This window comes from Sturnus vulgaris, chromosome 1 (assembly GCF_052056855.1).
Source record: "Sturnus vulgaris isolate bStuVul1 chromosome 1, bStuVul1.hap1, whole genome shotgun sequence".
NCBI classification, from domain to species: Eukaryota; Metazoa; Chordata; class Aves; order Passeriformes; family Sturnidae; genus Sturnus; species Sturnus vulgaris.
The window spans coordinates 29824769-29851978 of NC_142243.1; the positions used below are offsets into that span (position 1 = coordinate 29824769).

Consider the following 27210-nt stretch of genomic DNA (forward strand, 5'->3'; position numbering starts at 1 on the left):
TAGTTCTACTAAAAAAGAGGGATTGAATATGTAGCATGCCAGTTTTATAGGGCTTTGGCAGTTACAGTAAGAGAGAAGCTTCTTTTTGACTTTCCTAATGTTAAAAAGTTAAAGTTAAAAAACCCCAAAATTTTGGTGATTAAACTGAACAGTATTCATGGGCTAGTGCAATGCATGTGCTGCATGGCTGCAGTATTTGTACAGCTTTTTTTTAGCCCTGAAAAGTGAAGAGGCTTTGTGCTGTTAACGTTCATCTGGATAGGTTCAGTTGTGTGCTTATGGAGTTTCTTGTAGCCGTGCAGAAAAACAACAAATAACTGATAAGACTTTTTTTTGCTTCACATTAGTAGCTGTTTTATCAATATTTAACTGTTTTGTCAGTACTAAATCTCAAGCCAACATCTATAACAACTTCAAATTTTCATTGGAACTAAAAACTTTCTTTTTGCATACTCAAAAATGTATGTAAACGTGAGCTTAGAATCATTGAATGGTTAGGTCAGAGGTGGACCTTGAAGATCATCTAATTCCAAGCCCAGGGGGGTGGGGCAGGGGGCACATGGGCAGGGACATCTTTCACAAGATCAGGTTGTTCAAAGCCCCATCCCGCCTGAACTTCAACACTTTAATGATGGGGCGTCCACAACCCCCCTGGACAACCTCTCCCAGTATCCCACTACCCTCATCATAAAGAATTTCTTCTTTATGTCCAACCAACCCTCTTTCAGTTTCTACCATTGCCTATGTCTGTCACTGCATGTCTTGGTAAAAATCTTCTCTGATCTTCCTTTTAAGTCTCCCTTAGATATACTGAAGGTCTGCAGTAAGGTCTCTCTAAACTTACTCTGTGAAGCCAATTCTTTGTTTTACTGGGAAGTCAGGTTGTGAACCAGTGCCAAAATAGCTGAATGTTCAATAATTGTGTCTCTGTATGCAAGTAGAAGGTAAATTTTTTAAATTATTATTTTGGTTTAAATTTCACTACATCACTCATTTTCTTATCATTGATATTATAATCAGAAAAATCTTCATCACAAATACTGGATGTTGCTTTTTTGTCTTACTCAATGTTTTGCTAGTCTAGAGATCCTTGAAAATAAAGCTACATTTGCCTGGTTGCTGTTTTTGGAGTCTAGAATGACCTGAGATTTGGCTCAGGCAAAATTTGAGTGGGTATTGAAAGGAGGTGACGTGACTGCACTCATTTTTTGGGAAACCTCATCCGGTTTTATACAGGCTATTTTAGCCACAAGTTTATGGTTAGGGATTTTTATGTTCACGAGGAGAGTAGCTTCTTCCAGCTGTGGGATAGTGGAGTTGTTCTATAATTACTTGCTTTAAGCTCAAATTTTATATTGCCAATAAAGCACAGCTAAACAAAGATCTTTCTTATTGTGAATGTCTGTGCCTTTATTTAAGTTGTCTGTCTTTATTAAATAAATAGTTTTAATTATTTACTAACTAATTAAGTTAGTTAGTAATTAATTTGTGTTAGGTTTTACTTTGTGTAGCTCTGTTTATAAAAATCTAACCATGAGGATGTTCATGTGTCCTAAAGTCAAGAGAAATTTAATTACCATGCTATTAAATTTTAAAAATAAAATAAAAATTATAATAGTATCCTTATACTAAGTAAAAAAAAAAAAAAAAAAAAAAAAAAAAAAAAAAAAACCAACCAAAAAAAAAACCTGGTTATACTGGAAAATATTTCAATGTGATATTTATTTACCAGTCTGTGGTACGGCATGCATCATGTCCTCAAACATAATGATGCAGCTTGTGTTGAAATTGTTTCTAGTTTAATTTTCAGTATGGTTGGTGTAACTAAAAAAGGAATTAGGTATCTGCAGTGAGGAGTCTGCAGCAGGATGTATGCAGCTGTATGAGCAGTCATGGACTGTGGACAGGTTGTTGGGACTTTGCCAGTAAAAATAACATAAAATCTTTTCCTGTTTGTGTATCTGGACTTATTGCTGCAAGAATTTGGCAGCAAATCCAAATGTAACAATATAATTTTAATTATATTCTCTTATGCTTCTTGTTGTGGGAAAAACTCTAAGGCTGTTTTCATTAATGTCTCTTTTACTATGGAAATATGGTTACCAAAGTGACTTATGCTTGAATGGGAGGTGACAGTTCATTTGGATACATATGTGATTTTTATACAGAAAAAAAGGTGCAAGTTATATTTCTCTCAGTTTAAAACTTGAGTTTTCCTAAAAGTGTACTGCTAAATTCTGTAGTGAATATCTTGTAAATTCCTAAACCCCCTTTACTTTCTGCTGTACTCACAAACACTGTATATGTGCTTTTCTCTTAATCCCAGTACATTCAGAATGTACTAATATTTGTATTTGGAATGAAAATCTGTAAATCCTGATTTGGTGGGGGTCTTTTCTATGTTTGGTTCGGATTTTGTTTGTTTTTTTCTTTACTACTGGAAGGTTCCTCTTGCTCAAAGTTACATAGAAAAAATAGAAAAGTTGCCTTTCACATTCCTTACCACAGCCATGTGCTGGAAGCCCACTTCTGTTCCACTTCCCCCATTTATTGCATCCCTTCCTGTCTGTGCCTTTGCTAATCCATCTTTCCTTTGAGTCCCAAAGGCTTAAGAAATTTCTTATTTTGTTTGACATTAGTTTTGTTTATATTAGTTTCACAAGTGATGGTAGGACTTAGAATTGCTTCTGCAACCTGAAAATAATTTTTTAAAGATGACATATTTGCCTTTCAGTTCCAAATTTGGCCTCATAAAGTTATGCAGCAGTAATTAAAAATACTTCATTATCTAAAGTTTGTGATTAATGTGATGGATTTGGAAAAGTCACAGACTAAGTGCTGCATAGCTTCCCTGCTAACAAGGGAAAGACAAGGATGAATACTCATTTTTTAATGTAAGAAAATAGCTTTTGCTATTCTTTTACCTATTTTAGAGGTAGCAGCAAGAGAAATGGTCTCATTGAAGCATAAAATGAACTCAGGGATTCTGTTTGATGGTTGACATCTGCAGGTTCTGCAAGCTGAACAAACCAAGTGACCTCAGCTGCTCTTACAAGGCAAGACTCACAAAGTCTTGCCCTCAAGACCTTTCACATCTTGGTCCCCTCCCCTGGAGACATTCTAATACCTTGATGTCCTTATATTGAGGTACTTAAAGCAGTGCACAGTGCTTGAGGGGTGTCCACACCAGTGCAGAGCAGAGCAGGACAGTCACATCCCTCAACCAGCTGTCCATGCTGTGCTTGATGCACTCCAGGAACCCTCTGGCTTCCAGGACATACCACTGACTTATACTCAACTTGCTATTGACTGGGACCCTCATATCTCTTTCCTAGCTGCTCACAAATGCAGCCTCTTCCATGAATATTCAGAATGCTGGTGTTGGAAGAATAGGAAGAAAAATAACCAAGCTTTTAAAGTATTTAAACAACATTATATGTTTCATACATTTGTTATGGCAGGTGCAATGTTCTGCACTGCAAGTGTTTGCCAAAACCCTTGAGTTTTAACTCCAACTTTTTTCATCCAGTTAGGGCTGATGAAAAAGCATTGAGTCATTCTTAGACCTAGTTTTGTTTGTTGTGCTTTTGTTTTTACCAGAATCAAGGGCAGTTTCTTTGTATGGGCATAGAAATAGTTTTGGGTTTTTTGTTTTGTTGTGTATGTGTATTTTCTTGGTTTTTTTTCTTTCTTTTCTCCCCCAAGTAGTCAAGAAATTTGGTGATTTTAGCTTCAGGTGATTTTTCTTGAGGTCTTGCAATCTGTGATTCAAAGGTGAATTTGAGTGTTGAAAGAAGCCCACACAGTTGAAACTGAATTAATTGTGCATGAGTACTTTCCACAGTTATAATCCTAACAAGAAGGGAAACTGAGTCAGTTGGTAAGAAGTCCATTATTTTTTGTATGTATGTAGCTAGATGCAAAAGTGCATGGATACAGAATTCAATTTATGAAGTTGGGAGATTTACCTGTAGCTTGCTGGTAGGTATAAATTTTATTTATTTTTTTGGAACTGAAATTGATATTTATGTCTGATATTTACAAAGGTGTAAGCTTCCTTGTGTTAAGTGTGAGCTTAAGTGTAGGTACAAAAAATTGGCATTAAATATCATTGCAAAGTATATATGTATATCCATATATCTGATGGGGGAAAAAAGAGAGATGGTTGATTTTATGTGTTTTGGGTCTTACTTTATTTGCTCAACCATCAGACACTGAGCAAGATTAGACAAGAGCTTGGTCAGAATGTGGGTTGTGTTGAATTTCTTCCTCTCCTCCTGCACAAAACTTACTTTCCATGAGCTTCATGAACGTCATTAACTTTTCCCATTATTTTGTCCTACTGCTACTGCTAAATGCCAATATGCACTTGCAGCAGAGATCAGAATTTTCTCCAAAGTTCTGATTTATGATTTGAATTGATCACCCAGGTGCATTAATAAGTCTCTTGCATTGCTGTCAAGTTCCAGTAGGAAAGCTGTACTATAATATTAATTCATAAATTATGAACGATATAGTTTATTTTTTTCCCAGTGACATTGGTGAAATCACAGAAAACTAATTAAGCATGAAAATAATTTTCAGTCTTCAACCTGTGATCCAATTTAACTGCCTGATACAGGGAGTCTGTTTTCTTGGTTTGTATTCCACTGCTGAAAATGCCAAAGTATTAATCAAACTTCCATGTATCATTTAGTCTCTGCTGAATCATACTGTTAAAACATGTCAGTTTAGAATTAAACCTTGTCTTGTGAAAACAAGTAAGGCTCTACAGTAATCTATTGTCAAAGGACACTCAGTGTAAATGTTCTTCAAAGCATCAGCTTCACCAAAAGGTTTATTTTCTTGTAAGACAAGCTCTACAAAATGTGGTGCATATCAAATGCTGCAAATAACTATTTCAACAATTAAAGACTTTGTGACAATAGTTCTTTAGAACTGAAAAGACAAAATTGAAGCCTAATGTATCTAGCTAGTATAAAAAAACCTTGTCCAATCTTTGATAAAATTCAATGACAGCAAAAATAAGTTTTACTTGTGGAGTAAGTTTTCATAAAATAGTTCAGCTTATATGTTATTTGGCCACCTGTATTTTCCTGAGGAAAATTTGACTGAAGCTTTTTTTTAATGAACTGAAAACCACTTGGCCATTTAGCAATGGAAGCTAAAGACCTCTTGATGTTTATAAAGAAAAAAATCATTTTGCTGCTAAGCAGATAAACCCACTTTTCCATTATAGATTGAAATGGAAATTTTTGACTCATCTCAGTTACTTTTAATGCATGAAATAACACTGGACATCAATCATCTCATGTAATGAATCACGACTATGAAACATTTACATGGAGAGGTTGCTTTACTTCTTTCTAAGCTTGCTGACAGCTTCTATGTACCTATAGACCTCTCCTGTGTCAATTCTCTTACTAACGTGATTTTATCACTTTGTAAAAATCTTGAAGATATCAGTCTCCACTCATCACTGTGCTTGGTGCCTGCACTATGCCCTGTTTCCCTCTCTGCCCTGTTTGCAGGGTCTTTGCAGGAGGAATTCCTCCAAGTGCTGCCTAAACACAAGATGATGTTGCTCGCACTGGGGTCTCTGTGTGTTACATAACGGGAGTAGCTGACTAATTCCTGTCGGTGATTGCCGTGAATCTTGGCTTGTGTTTTACCTGTTTGGGGGTCTGTCTGTTTCTTTGTATTCTGGGGACTCCTGACCTGAAATTAAGTTGTCATGAGTTTCTATTTTCTGTGTCTTACTCCTGTGTAATATTTGGTTTTCTGGAAAATTGTCCGTCATGTGCAAGTCAGAATTACAAACAATGCAAATATGCCTGCAGATTTGAAGTTCTCTGCTTTATATTTCTTCAAATATTTGTTTCTCAGATTAATATTTTAAGATAAATAAATGATTTTAAAATATTTTTTTCCTAAAATGATGCCTCATATCATAAGTGGCTAAAACTTTCCCAAAATCAGAAATATGTGTGTATAGAAGAGTACAATAACTTACCTGTAAATGAAGTAACTCTTCTACAGCTTTTTGACTATGGCTGTGTCACTGAAGTAATGCAGCTGAGACTGGATACTCTTTAGAGGAGAAAATGGTACACATGAGAAGGTCATGCTTTAGACCTGTGCTTTGAAGTCCACAGAAATTTACTAATTCAAGGCCATTGAGGCATGCTGTTCCATATTTGAAATTTCAAAAAAGTTTTGATAACTTTTAAAGGTCAGTTAAATAAGAGAGCATTGATTGTCTTGTTAAATGGTTTGAATCCTGGATGGGACATCTAGGTCCTGATTTAATGGAAGTAGCAAAAATGGTTCAGAAGAAACCGAAGAGGGTTTTGTAGCCTCTGTGGAAGAGCTGGAGAGCAGAAGAATATTATGATGATTCACCTTGAGGTTTGTCTGGATTCATCCAAACCAAGTGTCAAAGCAAAGCTTACAGAGACATATTGTGTTCTAAAAATAAGAACTGTTTGCAAATCAGGTGCTCTTGAATATGATTATCCATGCTAATAGCTATATATAAGCATACAATCTAGCAAGAATATGGATTTTTCAAGGGTGTTTTGTTATAACTTCACTCTAGCCTTTTTGAAGGCAGTGGTGATATTCCCAAGTGTTTTTGATCACATCAAAATGATTTATCACTGCATACTAAGGAAGGTTTCTGTGAGGGAGAGTATGTACTTTTGTCTTAAAATCAGAAAAAAATTATTGAATTCAAACAGTTTTATGGAAAATAAATTTTTTGGGATTTCTAATTAAATTTTTATAATGTCAGAGGAAGTTTATACATGAAGTTTCTCATCAAAAATATTATTATATTTTTTCCTTTTAACCTAACCATCACATACTCTCAAATTTTGTTAAGAGCTGCAAAGGAGAGCAAAACAGATTCCTTCAGAGAGCCATTCAGATCACAGGCCAAGTATCTGCAACCGCCTTTGGAGGCTTTCCCTTCTAGATAAATAGTCTCTTCTTGTTGAGTCTGTCTAAAACGAAAAAACTTCCATAGGGAGGCTGATAATTCTTGTTGTTTCATGAGAGGTGTTCTGTTATTCTAAATTAGTATGATGTTGCAGAAATGAAAAAGTGGTTTTTTGTATGAAGGAAGCTTTGATGTTCTGATACGTTCTAGTTACAAAGTCCTGCTGTGGTAAATATTCAGGTGTTGTGCATCTCAGATTAAATTCAAAACCTAAAAAGCCAGTTGTTATACTGCCCTTCATGTGAAAAAAATGGAGTAAAACAAAGGAATAAGGGAAAATTGTGTTGCCATCTCTAGTTCTTTATGGGTAGCTATAAGTCAGTTACCACACTGTGCAACAAGGTCAATAACAGCTGAAATACAATTTAGTTTAAGAAAAAAAGAAAAGAGAGCAGTTGGGAGAAAGTGAGTTTTCATCTGGTGAAAAGGCAAACATAAAGCAAAGCTGAAGTACTGTGAACTACATATCTTCTACATCAGCTCTGCTTTGTGAGGGCACATCTGGATGTGCACTCTTTTTAATTCAGACAGGGGGCTGGCATGAAAGAGGAAGCCAGGACAACTTAAGCTGCAGCAGACGTATTTCTGCAGCTGTGTGGTTCAGGTTTGGTTTGGAACAGGTTCCAAATTCTGGTGAGGCTGAAAGAAAAAAAGGTTGTTTGGCTTTTTATTTTTTTAATACTATATTATACTTCTAACTCATTTCACTGGGAAACAGAACAGAAGCTTGTACTGATTTGTTGTAATTGGCATAGCAGAAGTCCAGCCAGCAGCATAGCAGCACATTATTTAATCCTGTTGATTGATGCCTTGGATTCTTTTTTGGTGGAAGATATCTCATCTTGGTTTCTAGAGAAACTTTTTTGCTTCATCTCTGTAGTAGGCAGTGAATTTAAGAGAGGTTGTTGAAATAGATCTATGGCTTTATTGCTTGCTTTAAAGGGTTTCAGGAAGGATGATTTGTTTTACTGGACAGAAGTCTGAGCCTTTCCCAACTGTGTGAGCTGTGCTTACAGCATGTATGAGGTCTAACACTGCTTAATATGGCATATTAGTAATTGCTAAAACATGGGGATTTAACTTACTGGTCAAAATAAATAGTTGCATGTTAGAAGTATAGCTGAGGATTCTTTACAGATTCTGTAAAATGTACTTTTTTGATGGGCACTGCATCAAAAATTACTTTGTTGGGGAAATATAAAGAGTATGACAGTACTTGCTGCTGGAGTGGTTCTTTAATACAAAACCTTCAAAGGCATGTACTGCAAAATTGTTACAGACTTCAAAAAGTCTTTGAGTAGATGCCTAATTAAGAATAAGATGCCTGAATACCTTATGCTAAAGTACTTAATCTTGCACCGAGCTCTGGATTTTGAAGGCTTTGTTGTGGAACCACTACATTCCCACTGAAAGCAGTTATACACCCCAATGTCTATTGGACTAGACTTTGGTCTTTTTACTGCAAGAAAATCTGCACTGTATTTGCATATAAAGGTCACTGCATAATTGCATGTGCTGCTAATGTCTTGTCTTTGGTTTAGCTTTCACTTCTTCTACGTTTTAAAACCAATGATAAAATTATAAAAGCAAGCCATTTGCTTTTTGAACTGATGCCTCTAAGTACTTTGTCTTGGAATTCACACCATTCCTTAACACCTTACCACCTTTTCCATATGCAGTCTTACTTCCTAATCAAATTTAGAAGTTTGATACAAGCTTAGAAGGGTTCGATTTGGCACTCTTGGTTTGGCTTACATGGGTGCAAATCACTTCAGTAAAAGTCATTGTGATTTGTCTTACAGTCATTATGTTGTCTTGCATTTATTATTAATGTTTCTAAGGTCTATAGCTTGATCTCTTTTTAATCTGATTTTCATTAGATACTGTATGAATACCTATTCAACAATTTTCTTTTGGAAAATCATTTAGAAAAATGGATTTTTTTTTAAGCATCATGCTTTTCACATTCTAGAAAGAATAACTATTGTTCTTTTGGGTTTTTTGTTTCTTGTTTTTAAGCTTTCATTTCTTTTAACTGAGCTTTTTGCTGAACTATTCATTGGACAGCAGAATTTGTACTAATTCTTACAGCTTTTTTACATGTTTGATTTTTTTAACACACAAGCTGTTAAATGTGAGAAGTGAATATTTCCTTCTTGTGACACTTGAGCACTTGTGACACTTAATGACCTCCAGCATTTTAACCTCAATTCCAAACAACAATTTTGTTTCTAAGTAACTGAAAGCTATTTTAAAGCAATCTATGCAGTGGAGAAACAACAGATATATTATTAAGAGTGCTGACCTGTCATGTTCAGAATTTAATGAAGCATATAATTCTATATTTTTATCCACAAAATTTTTCATAATGATTTCCTAGACTCCTTTGCAAATAGAGTTATTTTAGGTAAAAAATCCTCCTGGAAGAGAAAGATCTGGAAGATACCTCCAGGATGTAGTTTGGAAAACTGTGAATTAGTTTCAAAAGTTCTCATGAAAAATTCATCTTGGGCATGGGGAAAATAGAAGCAGAAATATATTTTTCATCTGAATTCTGTTGATTTGTATTCACTGCCTCTTATCTCAGAAACTCAATTCCCAGAAGAATTTTGAAGTACAGACACAAGATAGAAAAAATATAGTCAGTGAATACAGTTTTGGGACAACACAGCGAGAGATGGCAGTTTAAAGGGATGGTGTTAACTTGAAATGCTTATTTGTGTTAGAAAATACTGTACCTACAATGTAGTCATGAGAAACATAAGGTTTATGGTGGCTGGTGGGCATGAAAACCTACATTTCATCTTGCACTCTTCTTTTGTAGCAATTTCAAAGGTGCATCAGTCATTGAAATATATGAACTGTTGAATTTCCTTTGAAGAAAAAGGGGAAGGTTTATGGTTCCTGGATGAGCAAATGCCAGTTGGTAATGTGTAGCATCACCTCCAGTGATATACATGAAGGTAGAAATTAATTTGCTGTATATTGTGCTGTACACTAAGATGCCAGCTTGATAATGAGTAGAGGATGAATTATCATTCAGTTAAAATGTGTGAAAAAAACCCCCAAACCCTTAGCACATTAGTGCTGAAATGTTAGTGTAGTGCCTTAGGAAGAGCACTTAGTCTATCCTAAATCCTGGAGCCCCTTGCTGTACCTTAGTACCTGCAGGAATTGTGTGCTGTTTTATGTGGGTGGAGATGGAGCACAAATTCATCTGCCAATGAGCAAAGCCCCCCTCATGAAATTGCAATGCACGATGGCCTGTGCTGTGCTTTTTTTAATTTTCAGTGCTAACAGTAAAAAATATGTGGCACTGCAGTTCATAGTGTCTAATTTGCACTATGACATTCCTTCAGAAAAAGAAAAGAAATTAAGCATGTGAGCTTATCAGTAGAAGTGTATTTGAATGAGTGTCTGTGTGGTGAACATAATTCTGTATATGGTGATGTGGAATTTTTAATGTTCTAAATAGGAACTTTCACAATGTGAGCCTTGTATCATATTTACGAGGAGTTGTTAAAACTGAACCTGAACAACAACATTCAGCTTAGTGAAAGCTTTGCATTTACATGAAATATATGGAAATAGAGTTTCAGGAAGGATGCCAACTGCCACTTCATTAAATATAAGACTACCAGTACAGTTGAATTTACAAAATTCCTTAACAAATCTTTTTATGGGAATCCCAGCAGAACACTTTCTTATACTGGAATTATTCTCACTAGGTTTAACTGCAATGAATATTCAGTGCTGATGCTGTCTTTGGTGATCTTGAAAAGGAAAAATCATTTAATCACAGAGTATCTCCAGACCTGTGGAGGTACCTAGTCCACACCCCTCTTCTAGGCTAGGTCAGCTACAGCAAGTTGCCCAAGACTGTGTACAATCTCCAAGGATGGAAACTCCAAAAACTTGCTGGGCAGTCTGTTTCTTACTTGTTTAGCCTCAATAATAGGGGACTTAAAGTACCTTCTAACGTTTAAATGGAATTGCTCATATTTCAGTTTGTGCACATCGCCTCCTCTTCTGTCTCTGGGGATCACTGAGAACAGTTTTGTTCTGTTTTTACTGCTTTTTACCTAGCTACTCTGCAATAGGGCACCTCCTTTTCCTCTGATCTTGGGCCTTTTTCTGTTTCTCACTTTTCTCCCTGCCACCCACCTCAGCCTTGGCACACACATTCAGTAGATCCAGTTTCTCTAGCCCATTGAAGTCCCTCTGAATGACAGCAGAACCATCTGCTCTGTCAACCACTCCTTCCAGTTTTGAATCCTCTATAGAATTGCTGAGGTTATGCTCTGTGCCATGAGCCAGGTCCTTAATGAAAAGCAGTACTGGCACCAGTATGGACCCCTGGGGGCTCCACTGAAGGGACTTTGGTCTGCACATCACAACCCTTAGAGCCTGGCAGCACAGACTGTTTTCAGCCACCTTGTTGTCCACTTTCGTGTGTTTCACAATTTGTGAGGATGTTCTGGGGAATAGTGCTGAAAGCTTTTCTTTATTCAAGATAAACAACATTCTCAGCTCTCCCCCCATCTATTTTCTAACTATTTAATTGTAGAAAACTATCATGTGGGCCAGTCATGATTTTCCTTCATAAAAAAGCTGCCTATTTCCCACCACCTTCTTGTCCTTCACAGACTTGGAAATTGTTTCCAGGATTATTTGGCCCATCACCTTCCAAAACATTGAGTTGAAGTGGACTGGCCTTTAGTTCCCTGTATTCTTTGTCCTTCCTGAAGACAGGAGAGATATGTGCTTTCTTACAGTCTATTTGAACCTCCCCAATAATCATGACCTTTCAAAGCTGTTCTGGGAGTGGCTTTGCAGTGGTGTCCAGGTCCCTCATGGGAGCATCCATCCCATCAGGTCACATGAACTTATGTATGGCCAGCTTGTTTAAATCTTCCCTAATCTGATTCTTCTCCAAGGGTAAATGTTCCTTGGGAAAACTATGAAGCAGCTTGTTTCTACAGTTTCAGCACAGCTGATATCCACAACTCAGTACAGGGCTGGTGGGACCACTGTTTTGAGTATGGAATGTCATACAAATGGAATATTTGCACTGACAGGAGCATGCCAGTTGTTATCTACTGATCTCTCTTTCTCACACACACAACTATCCCAATTATTAGAAATTATTTTTATTGGGAGAAAAAAGTAAAGTTTTTGTGAGGAGAAAGCTTACCCATTTGAGAGTGCAGTTGGAACTGACCACATGTTCTCTGCTCTCATATGAGCTTCAAATGTTTGCTTACATGGGAGGTCTACACGAAGCAAACTTACACAAAACTATAGTTTCAGTTATGGGGATTATAAGTGAATTCCAAATGTTAGAAAATTGTCAAATCTTAATGCCCAGAATTTTCCTATTGCTCAAAAATACTATGTTTACTTTAAATGTATGCTGAAAATTCACTCAAGTAAAGTCCACAGTTATGCATTAATATCCTTTTTCTAGTTTCTGAGAGAAACCACATTGTCCCAGCTGAGGCTGGATACTGAACGAATGGATGTTGAATTCACTGGAAAATATTTTTTCATGATCTGTATAGCTACTAAGATAATAATGAGCTCAGTGAAAATAAGTAGAATCTTAGAACTCCTGAATTCTGTACTGGTTTTACTTTTATTGATAAATCTTGGAGTTTTATGATTGCTGCAGCCAAAGTAAGGATCTGCCCAAATGTATGTTTTGGATAGAGCTTAACAGAAGATCTGTTCAGTTTTATAGCGGTTCCATCTGATATTTGATGAATTTTGATGCATGAGGCAAGCAAGGGAAAGTAATTAGGATTTTCATGAAGCATCATGAATTTTGGTTTTACAGGTGCTGTCTGCTGGAGTGCTGGCTGTGTCCAAATATCATGCCTATTTGAGCAGTGTATGTCCAGCTTGCTTTAGGGGGCATGAAAGCAGAAGTTACTTATATAAATGTGTGATTTTCCTTTCTTGAATGATAATCATGCTAAACTTAAATGATTATACTTGGTTAAAATGTAATTTACTATCTTGAATTTGGCTGAGCTCAGCTTGAAACTAAATGTGCAGTTGGTAGTTTAAAAAAAGTGACAAAAGCTGCTAAAATATTCAACACTAAGAATATCTTTGACTACTTAGATACTTCAGGAGCAGTGGCTGAATAGGATAGTCACAGTCTTAATGCACTACAACCTTCTCTCTCATTATGCTGTTTATATCATGCTTGAATGAAAATATATTTTAGTTCCCTGAAAGCTTCTTCTCTATAACTTTAAACTTTCAGCAGATGGGAGTATTAGAGGAAAATTTTGCCTCTTCTTCTGTACTAACTGAGAATGCCACAGGACTGTGAAAGGATTTCAGCCAAATTGCAGAACCTTCCTTGCCCTACTCTCGAGCAGCCCACGCCATTAGCAGCTCTCTTGGTGGTGTCAGAGATGTCATTAGCTTGTCATGGGAGATCCCTTCAGCTATGCTAATTATTTCAACAAGTTCTATTCATGAGCTGTCCAAAATTGGAGCTTTAGGAAGTAGTAGTTATTCCAGAGACTTTTGAATGCAGATCAGTTTCTGCACATTCATGTTTCAATGCTGACTGCAGTAAAACTGAGAATTGGCCACACCTTAGATGTAAGGATGTAATCCAGATATTTGTACCTCATATCTTCTATTTCATATAATACCTTAATCACAGAGGAGAGAGAAAGGACACAGCTCATCCTTTATTTTCTGGCGTTCTTATGTGACTGTAGATGGGCTGTAATGCAAAATTCTAGCTGAGCTGCTCTGAAGCTTTAGGATTTCTGGGATTTAGTCTTGTTTTCAGTGGCCATCAGCTCTTGAATTTGCAGCAAAAAAGTGAGAGTGAGAGATTTGGGGTGAGAGATTTGAAATATTCTTCTCTTTAAGTGTGTTTGACAAAATTATATTCTCTTAAAAATATTATGTTGTCAACAAATAGTCAAAGGTGGTTTTTTTTTCTTCTTTGTTTTCCTCAGATTCACCCCACTTCCAGAAGAATCTCAAAATCTGAACAACTTCTTCCACAGTTTGCTTTACACTTTAACAAGATACCATTCCATTAAGAGCAATGAGCTCCACAACACCAGGTCAGTTTGTTTATATTTCTACCTCACTCCTGCAGAAAACTGTGCTTTCTTAGGAATTATATAATCCTTTGTGTTGATGAAATGAATTTAGCAAATGACTGATATGCAACACTTCTTATAAAACAGGACAATGGCTGTATAGGCAGAAAAGGCAATTTTGGGGATGCCTTATCACAGCTGAATTTTAAAGCTGGTATAATCCTACAGTGCATTTGAAATATTTTTTTGTTTTTTTCTTAAGAAACTGATTAGTCATGATCTGACATGAATAGGCATTTTGTAACATTTTATATATGTGTAATTAGACATTATTTTTTTTCTGCCTTTGCACAGATGCTTCTTTTAAAGAAAGATTTCAAATGGTATTTGTTTAGCTCCAAAGTCATCTTTGCCCATAATAGGCATTCTTTGCAGAGCTTCCTCCTTTAAATATGTATAATTAACAATGGTCTCTGAACCTGCTTTATCCAATGCCTGCAAAATGAGTCACTGAACTGCAGGTTCACTTGATAGAAAGCAAACTATCAGTAGCTGTTTAAACTTCCAGGAAAACAGAATGCTGCATATGGAACATGCCTTGACTTCAGTTCTTTTGAGGAGTGAGAGTCCCCAATTCAAATCTCTGCAACGTCCCATATGGTTCACACTTTGTTCACCCACACTTGAAGTATCTATTCCTAGTACTGTTGGTAAAATAACCCTTTACAGGTGGCTTATTTTATGACTGCTTTGGTTTTGTGCAAACAGCCTATAAAAGCATCAGGGAAAACACTGTAATACTTTGTGAGCTGTATTTATCTGTACAAGCCCTAGGAATTTAATTCAGTGAGCATTTTTTGAAAATTGTTGATTGTAGTATTAAAAACTGGCAATAGCTTTTACATCAAATGGAGTCAAGCATAGCTGGGTTTCAGACTTGGCTTCTTTTTCTTACAGTGCAATTTGGAGCATGCAGTGAATTATCCATACAGGGCACAACAGGGCATTCAGCAGAAAGGCAGATCTTTATCTGTATCAGAGTGGTGCTTAATAGGAAATAGTCTTGTACTTTTCCCAAGCACACAGTTCAAATGCCAAGATACTCCAGCTGATTTGGTATCCTTCTAAAGTTCCTTCTTTTGTGTTAGTTGCAGTCTGTTGAAAGAGCCAAAAATTAAATTGTCTCTCACAAAATGTTAATTTTCCACTATTCTTATTGATATGAAGAAAGAAGATAGCAATGTGAATCCATATTTATTGTCTGTTTCTAATACAAGAAAAGAGAAACATTCAGTATAATCAGATTACTTGTAAAGGTATTTAGATACTTCAGGAGCATCACTTTTGATACGAGTTAGGTTAAATATGTCCAAATCTACTCCTTAGTGTCCCCCAACCCAGAGGTTGCCTCTGAAAACTGAGTTGCTTCACCAACCATTTCAATTCGCCTCTGTGGCATGTACAGAAATGCAGTATTCAAGGGCAGTGTCAGCCTCGGGATCCTCATTTTTCTTTTCCTCAATGAAACAGCAGTGAGGCAGGATTTATTTGGACTTTAGTCTTGCATCCTGCTTAAAGTTAATGCCATGAACTGGAGGAGGATGAGTGTCTCCATGTGGCATCTCTTCTGTCCCCTAACTGAGTGAGGCTGAGATGTGTTTTGTGCAATGCTTTGTCACCTTTTGGAAGTCACTGAAATTTCTGGTTCCAATTCAGTCCCTGTAATAGAATGGTAGGAGAAGCTGCCATTTCTCTGAGCAGTTAACATTTGATTGGAATTTTTTGCAAGATAAACATTGTTGAATTTTCTTATTGCATCCATAGTAACGGAGTTCCCCTTTTCCAGTCCTCTTTAAGTTTGCATATTTTTTCATACATGGCCAATGTCTTTGTCCCATTGCAATTGTTATTGCTATATTGTTTGTTTTTTATGAAGGTTAACCTTATGAGACAAAGAGATGGAAGGGCAGTTCCATCCAACTTTAAAGGTCTCTTCTGACTGAAACTATTTTATGACTCTGTGATTCTAATGATTCAGCCTCCAACTTAGGTCTAAAATATGTATCAGGTTGTGATTGTTTCACTTGTAAGATGCTACAGTAGTTGCAAGAGCTCCCAGTATTCCAAAATAAAAATTAATTAATTGCCAATGATAAGAGCAGCTTCTTCCTGTGATGGCAAGCCTGTGGTAGGCAGTTCTTGTATTTATGGCTTGTAATTTAAAGGCAAAAGCCTGAGTGTTCAGTAGTGTTAGAGTTGGGGGTTTTGTGCTTTTTCTTTATTATTCCTGATAGTATTGAATTTCTTCAGGGAATAGGTTGCTATACTCTGTTACATCCAGTGGTTAGGTCAGTTTGAAATAATTTTTAAGTGGCACACTTTAAGCACATACAGTGTACAGACAGTATTTATAATATTTTTTTCCTATGGTGTAACACTACCTCATTTGAATACCAATCTGTGTGTCTTATACATAGGACCTCTGAAAATCTTTATAATATATGGTAAATGTTGATATTTTGGGTCATAGTTGTAGATTACAACAACATGGTGAATGTGCTTTTTTTTGCAATATATTCAGGTCACATATATATAGCTTGTGTACGTACCTTCATACATGCTGTTTACATAGAAGATAAATACATTAAAAAAAAAAAAAAAAAGAAAAAAAAAAAAGAAAAAGTAAGTGGCAAACTGGTAAAGCAGTACTTGAATGGTATAGGCCAGCCTACTTCATGGCTGACTTGTTCTGTCAATGAAAAATTCTAAAATGCTGTGAAAGGATTGTGCACTACGCTAAATTTCTGTGGTTTTGTGATGGGATGTGGTAAGTCAAAAAAATTATCTTTTTAGAATTGCTTTCCCTTCAAACCTAAATTTTCTGAAAGCCCGTTGAAAGACCTTATGTGGAACAAGCAAAAAATTATGCATGTTTTATTCAACCATTATCTGACGAACCTCTTTGGATAGAGTTTGTTTGTAGACCCAATGCACGAGAGTATTTCCTTATATTGTATGATGCAATGAATGTGGGGCCTGCAGCATAGCAACATCTACTTGCAACAGCTCTGTAGCCTATTAAATTGATCCCAGCTCTTTGAACCTTCAGGGACCAGGCTCTTGCTAATCTGTAAAGCTATTAGGTGAATGCTGAATCTCAACAGGGAAAGGTGCTGATGTTTGCTTTGCTTGTTATGAATTGTAAGATCATTAAGGAAATGTTTACATTCTGTAGCCATTGCATGTTCTGAGCTGATTACTGTGCATAAAAAGCATTGGTCAGTGAAAGAAAATATTTATTATTTTACAATTATTAGGGGTGGTAAGGCACCTCTAGAGATAACCATTCAAATCCCTCTGCCAAGGCAGGGTCACCCAGAGCAGGTGACACAGGAACGTGTCCAGGTGGTTTGGAATGTCTCCAGAGAGGGAGATTCCATGACCTCCCTGTGCAGCCTGGTCCAGTGTTCTACCGCCCTCAATGCAAATGTTGAGGGTGAAACTTCTTGTGCTACAGTTTATGGCCATTGCTCCCCATCCTGTAGCTGGGCACCACGAAAGAACCTGGCTCCAATCTCTTGGCACTTGCCTTAAAGACGTTTTCATGCTTTAATGAAATCCCCTTCCAGTCTTCTTGTCCCTGGACTAAACTGGCTCAGCACTCACTCTTATAGAAAGTAACATCAAGTTTTGAGAGAGGCTTTTCCTTTTTTTAAATACTAATACTTTCCAATGTTGAATTAATATGCTCACAGGTGTATTTTGGTGTTATCTTTCTCTGTCTAGTATTTTGAAACATATCCTCAATTAACAAGGTGGTGTAGCTGGAGGTTGTATCTGTGTATATCTACCAGCTCCATTTCCAAGGATTCCAGCTCTTGGAAAGGATGCTAGTCATCTGAACAGGAGAGGGATTGCTTCATTTAAAGCATGTGTTGGTTTAATACAGTATTTTTTACCCAGTTTTTTTTTTTTTTTTTTTAAGAAAAACAGCATCTATGGGGAATGGTGTATTATAAATATTTCTGTGAAGATATAGATCACAGATTTTCTTTTTCTAACCTGAGAAGGGGAATGAGTCCAGAGAGATCTCATTTCTTCTCCCCTTTGCTTCTGCTGTCACCCAGACCTTTCAGTTTTATGCTCTACCTTTTGCTTTAAATGAAAAGCAATATCAGAATAGTTAAATGAAAATATTTTATTAAAAAGCCAAAACACCCAAACCACTAAAGTTGGTCGTGGAATCATTTTCTGCTGGGGAAGAGAGACAGGTAATATTAATACATGGCACTAAGAAATGATGAAGAAGGGAGAATACCTGAAACTCTTGACCTTTATGGAAGTTTTCTAGATGCTGCAACTATTGCTAAAATAGCAGTGTTTGGTATCACAATTTCCCGAGGGAAAACCACACATACAACTTATCCAGTTTCTTGCTTTTACTATTGCAGACAGGTGAAATGCTGTTGTGGAAAGCTGGGCAGAGAGCTTTTTACTCTCCCTGGTTTTCAGAGCATTTCAACATGCCTGCTGCTGAAGATAACAAGTTCAAAACGTGTCAGGTTTACTTACATGCAGCTAGGTGAAATCAGCTCTTTTATCTATCTGTAATTACTGAACTGAAATCCAAGTGTGATATATAATATTTTGGAAACCTCTGTCCAAACTTCTTTCTGCTCTTCAGCAACGTTAGTTATTTTTTCATGCCTTTAGTGTCATCTAAGAGCTGCTATAATCAACAGAAAGTGATATTTCTTAATCAACTGAATGGGAGAGAAAGGAGCCGTATGCTAAATTCTGCCAGCTCCTACTTTTGGATTACTTTCCTGTCATCTTGATTCTGAATTTCTTTGATAGGCATTTGTTTGTTCCTCATGAGAAATAACTTGTTTTTCTTCACTGCAAAGCTGACTCCCCCTGTTTTCTTGTTCTGCTTTTCTCTGCATTTTTATAAATAGTTTTCCTCATATTAGTAAAGACTAAATATAGAAAAAGTTCCAAAATGCAACTACTGTTTAAAATTAAAATGCATTGAAAGTTTATGTTGCAGTACGGTAGCCTTCTCTTCACCAGTAGTAGATGCTATGAACAGATGAATATATTGATGAATAATCATGTATCTTACTTTAAAATGTATTTTGTCAGCTTTTTGGTAGAAATATGTAATAGAACTTTAAGTCCAAAACAAAGAAGTAAATTAAATACCAGAAGGCTAAAACCTCTTCTTCACACATAGGTCTGTTTTGGCAGGTGTTTAAGTTCCATTGAAGTTAAGTCCATGGATCTTTTTCAGATTTCTGACTGTAGTCTGAAGGAATCAAATACATTTGTTCCTCGTGATGGCTTTGTGATGAATTTTTCTTAGATAAAATAGAACTGCCTCACAGGCTGGATTAGATATATATGGAGAATTCACTGAATATGGCCCAATATGATTCAGGATTAATAGGTATGTTATCTATATCTATCTATGTATGACAGAGTACTGCAGCTCTTTAAGATTACTGAAAGGAAAAAAACCTTCAAGCTCAGCCTTAATATAATGTGTGTAAAAGAAGGATTCTTGCCTCACAGCACCTTCTGCTCTTTTTAACTTTTAATGCAAAGCATGACTGAGATGTGCAGCTCAGATTTTGACCTCTCGAATCTCCTTACAGAACTTCAAAATAGCTTCAGTCTGACATAAATCTTAAGTTTGCCCTTATGAAATGTAAAAGGTGTTGCTGTTTAGAGACTCTGTATTTTTCTCGTAATAATTTAAGCCTGACATCTTTAGCTAGGTATTTCTAGGTAAAATCACAACTTGAATGAAAAATTTAGATTCAAAATGTGTTCTGCCACTGGGGATTTAATATACAAGACTACCAAATAATGAAGAAAGTTAGATAAGAAAGCATCATCTTGTTCACTTGCTATAATTAAAGTCTGGAAATACATTGAGCTACTTACTATGTTTTTTTTTTCTTCCTCTTAGAAGTAATTTGCACCATTTACAATGAAAATTGATAATTAAAGTATTAAAGTGTTATGGTTCTACTCTTATTTGTGCTTTCATACTTGCACATGTTCATGAAGTTCTATTGTTTTGTATGCTAATTCCTTGGATTTTAAATGAATAAATAATGACAACTAGACTGTGGGTTGTGGGATCAGTTGCTACTTTCAGCAGGTTCAGGTTAACAGAAAAAACCTTTTTTTTTGTCAAGACTGCTTTTGGTATAACTTTGTGGTACTTTAGGATGATCTATACATACAAACTTTAACATATACATACATAAAAGATTCCTGTCTCTTCAAACAGATACTGTGTTTCACAATTAGAACTATATTGCTGTTTTCTTTCAGGAGTCACTTGTTAATGTTGGCTGCTGAATGGTTTTTGTCTGGGAATTTGACTTTCAAAATAACTATTTTGTTGATCTGTGAAGCCAAAGCACAGGTCTGACTTTTTGACCATTAGCACTTTAAAAGATAAATTAATTTTCTGTAAATAAATCTTGAAATGTTTATAAAGTTTGTAAAGATTCTTCAGAGTGACTTTTTTTGAATTAGAAGTGAAAACTTTTTCTCACTTTAAGTATGTAATTTATCCTCAGTGCTCACTTAGAACATACACTTCTAGAAAAAGCCATCAAATTTATTGTCCAGTGACAAAACATAGTGGTCCACTGTTCTTTTTGCTGATTAGTAGTTCATTAAACCAAGGTGGCACAGTTATTCTTTCATTGGAGTCTAGTGAAGTTTAAATAGGTAAATGTTTACATTTTGAGTGACAGAAAAACAAATCAGAAGATTGCATTCTCTCTGGAGAGTGAAAATATGGTGTGTTATAACAGTGTTGATAATTAACCATTGAAATATGCTTGGAAAATAGTGGAGAGGCTGATTCCTCATGTGGTTCATCATTACGAATTATGAATCCCAACAGCCACCTAGAAGTTGCTTTGATTGTCACTAAGTGTATGACAAAATTTTCATGTGTTTTTGCTGAATAGAATTCTGCCATCACTCTAAGTGGGTTTGGAAAGCCTCCAAGCTCAGAAGTTTGGATTCCCATCTCACAGGAAATATTTAACCAACTCTGCTTTTATTACTTTACTGTCTGTAATCCCGAAGTCATTGTGCTTGCTGCAAGCTTACACAGTGGGAGCCTCCTGGACTGTCATATATAGAAAATATTGCTTGGACGGTGCCAAGTATAAGAAATCCTAATTCTTTAGTGCATGAGACCAGTCCTAGATAAATGCATCCACTTTTGTTGTTCATTCTAAATTGTTTTGGACATATTTTATTTTTTTTTAATTCTCTCCCTCTCCCTAGCATCTGAATTCCACTCTTAGTCTTGTCATGCCAAATAATCTGTTTGTTCTTCTTCAGATGATACGTGCTTTAATGTACTGTCTAACACGTTTTTTAAGAAGGGTGGCACTGGAGGGAAAGTTCAGGGTGTTGTGTTCTCAAGAAGTCCTGGTTAATATAGCTCGAAGGCTATAAATAAAACGTTTTGCCTCTCCAGGTGGTTTATTGCTGTACTCTATTTGGCAGGTCAGTTGCTTTTCCTAAGTTTTGTCTCTGTCAGTTCTCACATTTCCATGTGGACAATTGCTGCTGCAGTATCCAGATAAACAATAGCAACAAAAATATTTTTACAATGTCATTATTAGCAAGGTTCTTTATATCTGAAAATGCAAGTAGTGTGGAAGATGTTCATGCTTCCTGCTTTGCTGCAAACAGACTTTACCTCCTGGCTCATCTGACAACTCTTTCACTTCAATTACTAAGTGATGTGGTGTCAAGACTCATTGCTGTGTGTTTGTCTTTGTGAGGGGAGAAGACAGGACAGTGTCACCTCCAGGACAGGAGAGCCAGTGGATCTGCATGGTTCAAAGAGCCATCAGGGGGAGGTTACATTTTGAGAAGTCTTTTTCAGTGTCGGTGCCAGAATAAGCAACTCTAGTGACTGCCTGCCTCTTGCTCTCACTCTCACTGCTCAGTTGTGCCAGCTATACTTATTTGTGTGGCCACAGGATGAAATGGATTCAGGAACCAACCCAGGCTCAGCCATTCCCAAAAGTAAGGGCTGTTTTTAGCCTGGATTGGTTCCTCAGTGCGGTTTACTACATAGACTCACAATAGTCTTGGCAAAATTTAGGAAGGAAGAGGGAAGAGAAAAAGTACTCATGTAACTCATGTCCTACATTGGGAAGAAAGGATTGTGAGTCATCCTTGAGCAAGAGAAGCATGGTCAGCCTCCATAACTGTGGCACTGCTTAACCATAGGTAAAGCTGGAGAGAAGTATTAAGGACTTCTTCACACTTCTTCACTTTACTGGTAATTTCTTGTTTATGGATTTTAAGAATTACCTGTTCTATCCGTGCAGATTTTGGAGGTTCAATGAATATTTTTATAGCTGGATGAAATGACCAACAAAGTCACATAAACCGTCACAGCATACCACTTCTAAAGTGATAGTTCAGCCTCTGGCTGCCAGACATTGTTTCATATCCGTTAAGACATATGCAACACAAAACAGTTAGGAATATGTGAAATGTGCTTTTTTAAAAGATCACAGATGTAATATTTACCTATATGTATTTATAACATCTACATTTTTTTAAAGCTATATTTCTGAAATGTTGCATTATACAGGAAGTTAGATTAAACTCCACGAATAAAAAAGTTTTTGTTTCTTCATTTATTAGGTTAGCTGTATGAATATTGGTTATATTGAATACCCTAAAAAAGGTGTGTTTGCCAACTTTTAATGTTTTCACACCCACACACCACCTCCTAATTTTGTCTCTGGCAGATGTGTTTCTGCAGCATAAGTGTTTCTGCAGTGATAATTATAACACTTACAACAGGTAATTTGCAGATTCGGTAACTCACAAAAAGCAAGACTATTTTGTTGCACCTTAATTTTGAAGCTGGTAGCAATTTCAAAACTTCATTACAAAATCTAAAATGTCAGAGTGTATGGAATATTTTAATCTAAAAGTTAGCATTTAGCAAATGAATGTCTAAAGGGAGCTCAAGGTATGATTTAAATTGGGGAGGGGTGTGTGTCGTTCTTGACTTCAGATGATGATGTGCACATTGTGGGTGGATCCAAGTCCTTCTGAACTAATAAAACTCGTGGTTTGAACCTGCCTCAGGGCTTTTTTTCCCGTAAATTATCGTCTCTAAGAAGACAAGATGATTTTCAGTTTTAAAATCTAACACCACAATAAGTTCCACAGTCTCCCTTGATGATGTGTTTCTGTGTGATTTAAAAAAATACTTAATATATATTATATATTTATATTTCCACTAGTTAAATCTATTTCTGTTCAGCATTGCAGTTTAAATATGCAAGATTTGCAAACTCTGAGAATTTCTTTTGAAAGTTTAATGAGGCCTGAAACAGATTAACACACAAGATGTTGTTTTGAACTGTTATTCTCTGCAGGGGAGGATTTTGATGTCCTGTAATACCTTGAAATTTTTTTTGTTCTTTTAATAATGACAAAGCTGGACAGCTGTCAGGGGTCCTGAAGTAATACCTAATTTTTGTGATGACTGTATTTCTAAGGGTTGTGATGCAGGGTGTTGATGCTGTCAACCTCAATGCCTGTTCCAGAGGGGAGTCTCCTTCAGGTACTGACCTCTGGCTGGAAATTCTGACAGAAAGAAAGGCAGCCTGAGATGGTTTGACAAAACTCCCATTAGTTGAACATAAGATATTTTGAGTTCAAAATTTTTGGTTTAACATTTTGGCAGTTTCTGCTAAAGCAAAGCTGAGCTATTTTAGGACCCCTGAATCCCTGCCCAAAGCTCCCTTTGTTATCAATTGTAGTTAACAGCTGACCTGAGGACATGAGGACATGAGGACTGGTGGCCTCTGCCATGCTATTTTATCCTCTAACTTGTTCAATGTTCTTCTCCTAGGATATCATTCATTGGTTGTTCTTTCCAGTCTTCTCTTAACTAAATTGTAAAAATCTGTTACTTTAACCTTTTTTCATAGATAACAATTTAACATCTCTCCATATTTTTTCTGTTAGATTCTTAAGGTGCCACTTGGAAGTGATAGGAAAGTTTCTGTTCTGTAAAAACCATAAAAATAAAATTATGCGAATACTTATTGTTCATTAGTGTCTCATTACTTTGTAACCCTCAATTTGCAGATACAGTCATTCTCAATTGTCTGGATTATGGATTAGAAAGGGTTTGTACCCTCAGTGCTTGACTGCAGGACATCGCCGTGATATGAGTAATGAAAACTCCTTGCACATGGCTTCCTCTCTCTACTGCTCTTTAAGGCTGCATATGTGCTTTGAAAGAATTTACAGATTTTTCCAAAACTGAATGTTCATGTCATTGATTTACACAAGTTTCATGTCTGTATTTTTGATTTTTCCTATGTTGGGAAATGGAAAATTATCTGACCTGAGTGAGAAATTCACGATGGATTACTGATCTAGGGCATGGTAGAGCCAAAAAAGATTTTCTGTAGGTATAGAGACAAGGAGGTGTTGTGTATGCTCTGTGTTGTATGACTTGCATCACTTGTATTAAAAAAGCACCTACTCTGTATTTCAAAACAGTACTATTTTGAGGCAATACCCTGCAATAAAGGCCACTGCACAATACACAAACTTAAGGCTTCATGAAGAAAGCAGACATCAGATATCTTTCACAGCTCCCCCTAAGGTGCTTGCAGCTGTTTCTCTAGCCTTGAAGTATATCTTTAGTGACTTAAAGGGAATACAGCTCATTTAGATATCCCCAACTCAGCTTTCAGTAGTTGCTGTGGGTGCAAAGAGCACTCTTTCATATCACTCAAAAGCTGCCTCAGATCCTGATGAATATCTTTTTTCCTCTATTGAAGCATTCAGCAGTTGCCCTAGACGATTTTTTTGCGGACAAATTCATGAGTACGTGTAAGCTAAGTCAGGAAAATCCTGAAATAGCCACTCAGTACTTTGTCTTTTCTGTTCAGCTATTTTTAAAGAGTAGAAGAGAGAGGAACTCAAAATACAGTGCTTCTGCATGAAATACTGCATCACCTTTCACATGTGTTATTTCTGTGACTTCATAAATGTTTTAGCTTTTCAGTCTGGTATATTAGAACATACCTTTTGCACCATATTATTGGATACATTTGAGGGGTCTACCTGCCTTTCCTCACAAAACATGCAAGACAGCTTGTTTCTTTGTGCACTCCTTAAGCCATTAACTTCCAAGAAATCTGTTTTAGATGACAAATACTGTTTTGATTTTAAATAGCTGATCAGGAGTGTCTGTAGACTTGTGGAGGCACCATTCATTTCTCTGGCAGGGAGACTGAACTGCACTGGCTGTCTTTGGGGTGCAAACCCCAAAAGTACATTGGAATTTAATAATATAGTTCTTTATAGTAAGAAACTCCCCAGTCAGGCAACTGAAAAATGAAACAAACCCAGCACTGATATGCAAAAAATTTGGAAGAAAGGCAGTGACACAGGGGCTTGAAAGCAGTATAGAGAAGGGAAAGTGAGGTAGAGTGGAGATGTTAAGAGCCATGGAAGGGGGAAACGCTGGACTTAGATTAAAAGGATAAAGAACAAGAATGTAAGAAAAAAGGTATATGGAGAAGACATATGCAGAAACCTAAGAATACATGAGAATAAGTGTGTCTAAAGTGTTAGTGAGGAAAAGAAATTTTTTGAAAGAACTTCCTGGGGAAATAGCCTCCCTTCCTCTTGGCACTGGTCCTCAGTGTCACAAGGGAACTGGGACTAGCTTCAGTAGTGTTGTGCATGTCTAGATGCTGAAATGGATATTTGTTTCAAAGTTGACTAAGATTTTACAGCTAGTCAGTACTTTATGGTGCTGAAAACATTCCCACTGGTAGGTTTCTAAGGTGTTTAGCTGGCACTAGTTTCAAAGTTGGTTATATTAGTGATGTAGCACAGTGGATATGGACTGGAAGAGCAAATTCCCGTAATTGCATGCTAAAAGGAATTCTAGATTACTTTTGCTGTGTTTTGTATTTTCTTACCATTGGGAAGTGTTTCTGGAAGTAGTAAAAACCTTTTACATTTGGGATTAATAGTCCTTTTGGTATAACTGCCCAGAACGAAGTTCTGGGAGCATCCCCCCTTGCAGAGTGTCAGCAGGTCCCTTTGACAGCTCACACTGGCTGGTGCAGCTGCCTGCTTTGGTTGGGAAGAGCAAGGGACCAGAGATGGAGGATGTCACATGTACATAGTGCTCTATGCAAAACTGTAAGTTGCAAGTTCATGTGAAATGGAATTAATACGATAAAATTGAGTGTGAGTTACCTTTAGATTAGCTGTATTTGACTTCATTATACTGGTTTATTTGTCTTAGCCTCCCTTCACTCCCCAGTTATGATATCGCAATTCAGTTAGAGCATGGAATGAAAAGAGACCTTAAAAAAAAGTCACAAAACATATTCTACATTTAGAAGGTTGTTTTAATGATACAAGAATAATCTGATATTTTCCAGTCAAAAATCAGGTATAAACTCTGTGTGCATGTGTATCTAGCTATAAAAATCAGAAATGTGATAATGCTTCCTGGACCTGCAGTATCCACCGTTTTGATGATTTCAGGGCTTTAGCAGCAGAGTTCAGTCATTCTGAATTGTACATTGATAATTATTCCACATTAAAAAAAAAAAAAAAAAGAGATTTTTCTGGTGAGGGGTTGGGTATGCCACCCAGTGTTACTTGAGAAGTAAATCATCCTGCTGTCCATCACTGTCTTCTTTCTGCTGTTCCAGCTCTCCAGAGGTGCTTTCTGCAGTCCTTTAAAGAGGCAGGAGGTGCACGAGGTCTCTTTAGTTAGAACACATGATGTTTTATTTAACCATCCATCTAAGTTGCACAGTGACTGTGCCACAAGAATTGCACAAAGCTTTTCTTAACTGTAGGCGGTTGTTCATTTATTAATGTAAACACCATGTGCCTTGGATGTGCGAGCACTAAAAATAAAGTTGCAGAGTTAAAAATAGATCTCTGGGAGTACTGAGATGCTGCTTAATCAGAACCAGCTGCAAGCTGTCTAGAAAATGTAAGTTATATGGAGCCAGATGGCTTTTGCCCTTTTTGCTTTAGACAGCATGTAATTTGGGTAACTGCAGCTAC

At 36.6% G+C, this 27210-nt stretch overlaps 1 protein-coding gene across 4 annotated transcripts in view; it reads left to right on the forward strand.

Annotated features, from left to right (window-relative positions):
- The window catches only part of HDAC9 (histone deacetylase 9), a 457908-nt gene that overhangs the window by 19874 nt on the left and 410824 nt on the right, over positions 1 to 27210 (forward strand). For all 4 annotated transcript variants that reach the window (XM_014894384.2, XM_088162701.1, XM_088162750.1 and 1 more), the window contains exon 2: positions 13987 to 14097. In XM_014894384.2, the coding sequence (XP_014749870.2) occupies positions 14079 to 14097 (19 nt within the window). In that variant the 5' untranslated portion in view covers positions 13987 to 14078. The remainder of the gene's footprint in view (positions 1 to 13986; positions 14098 to 27210) is intronic.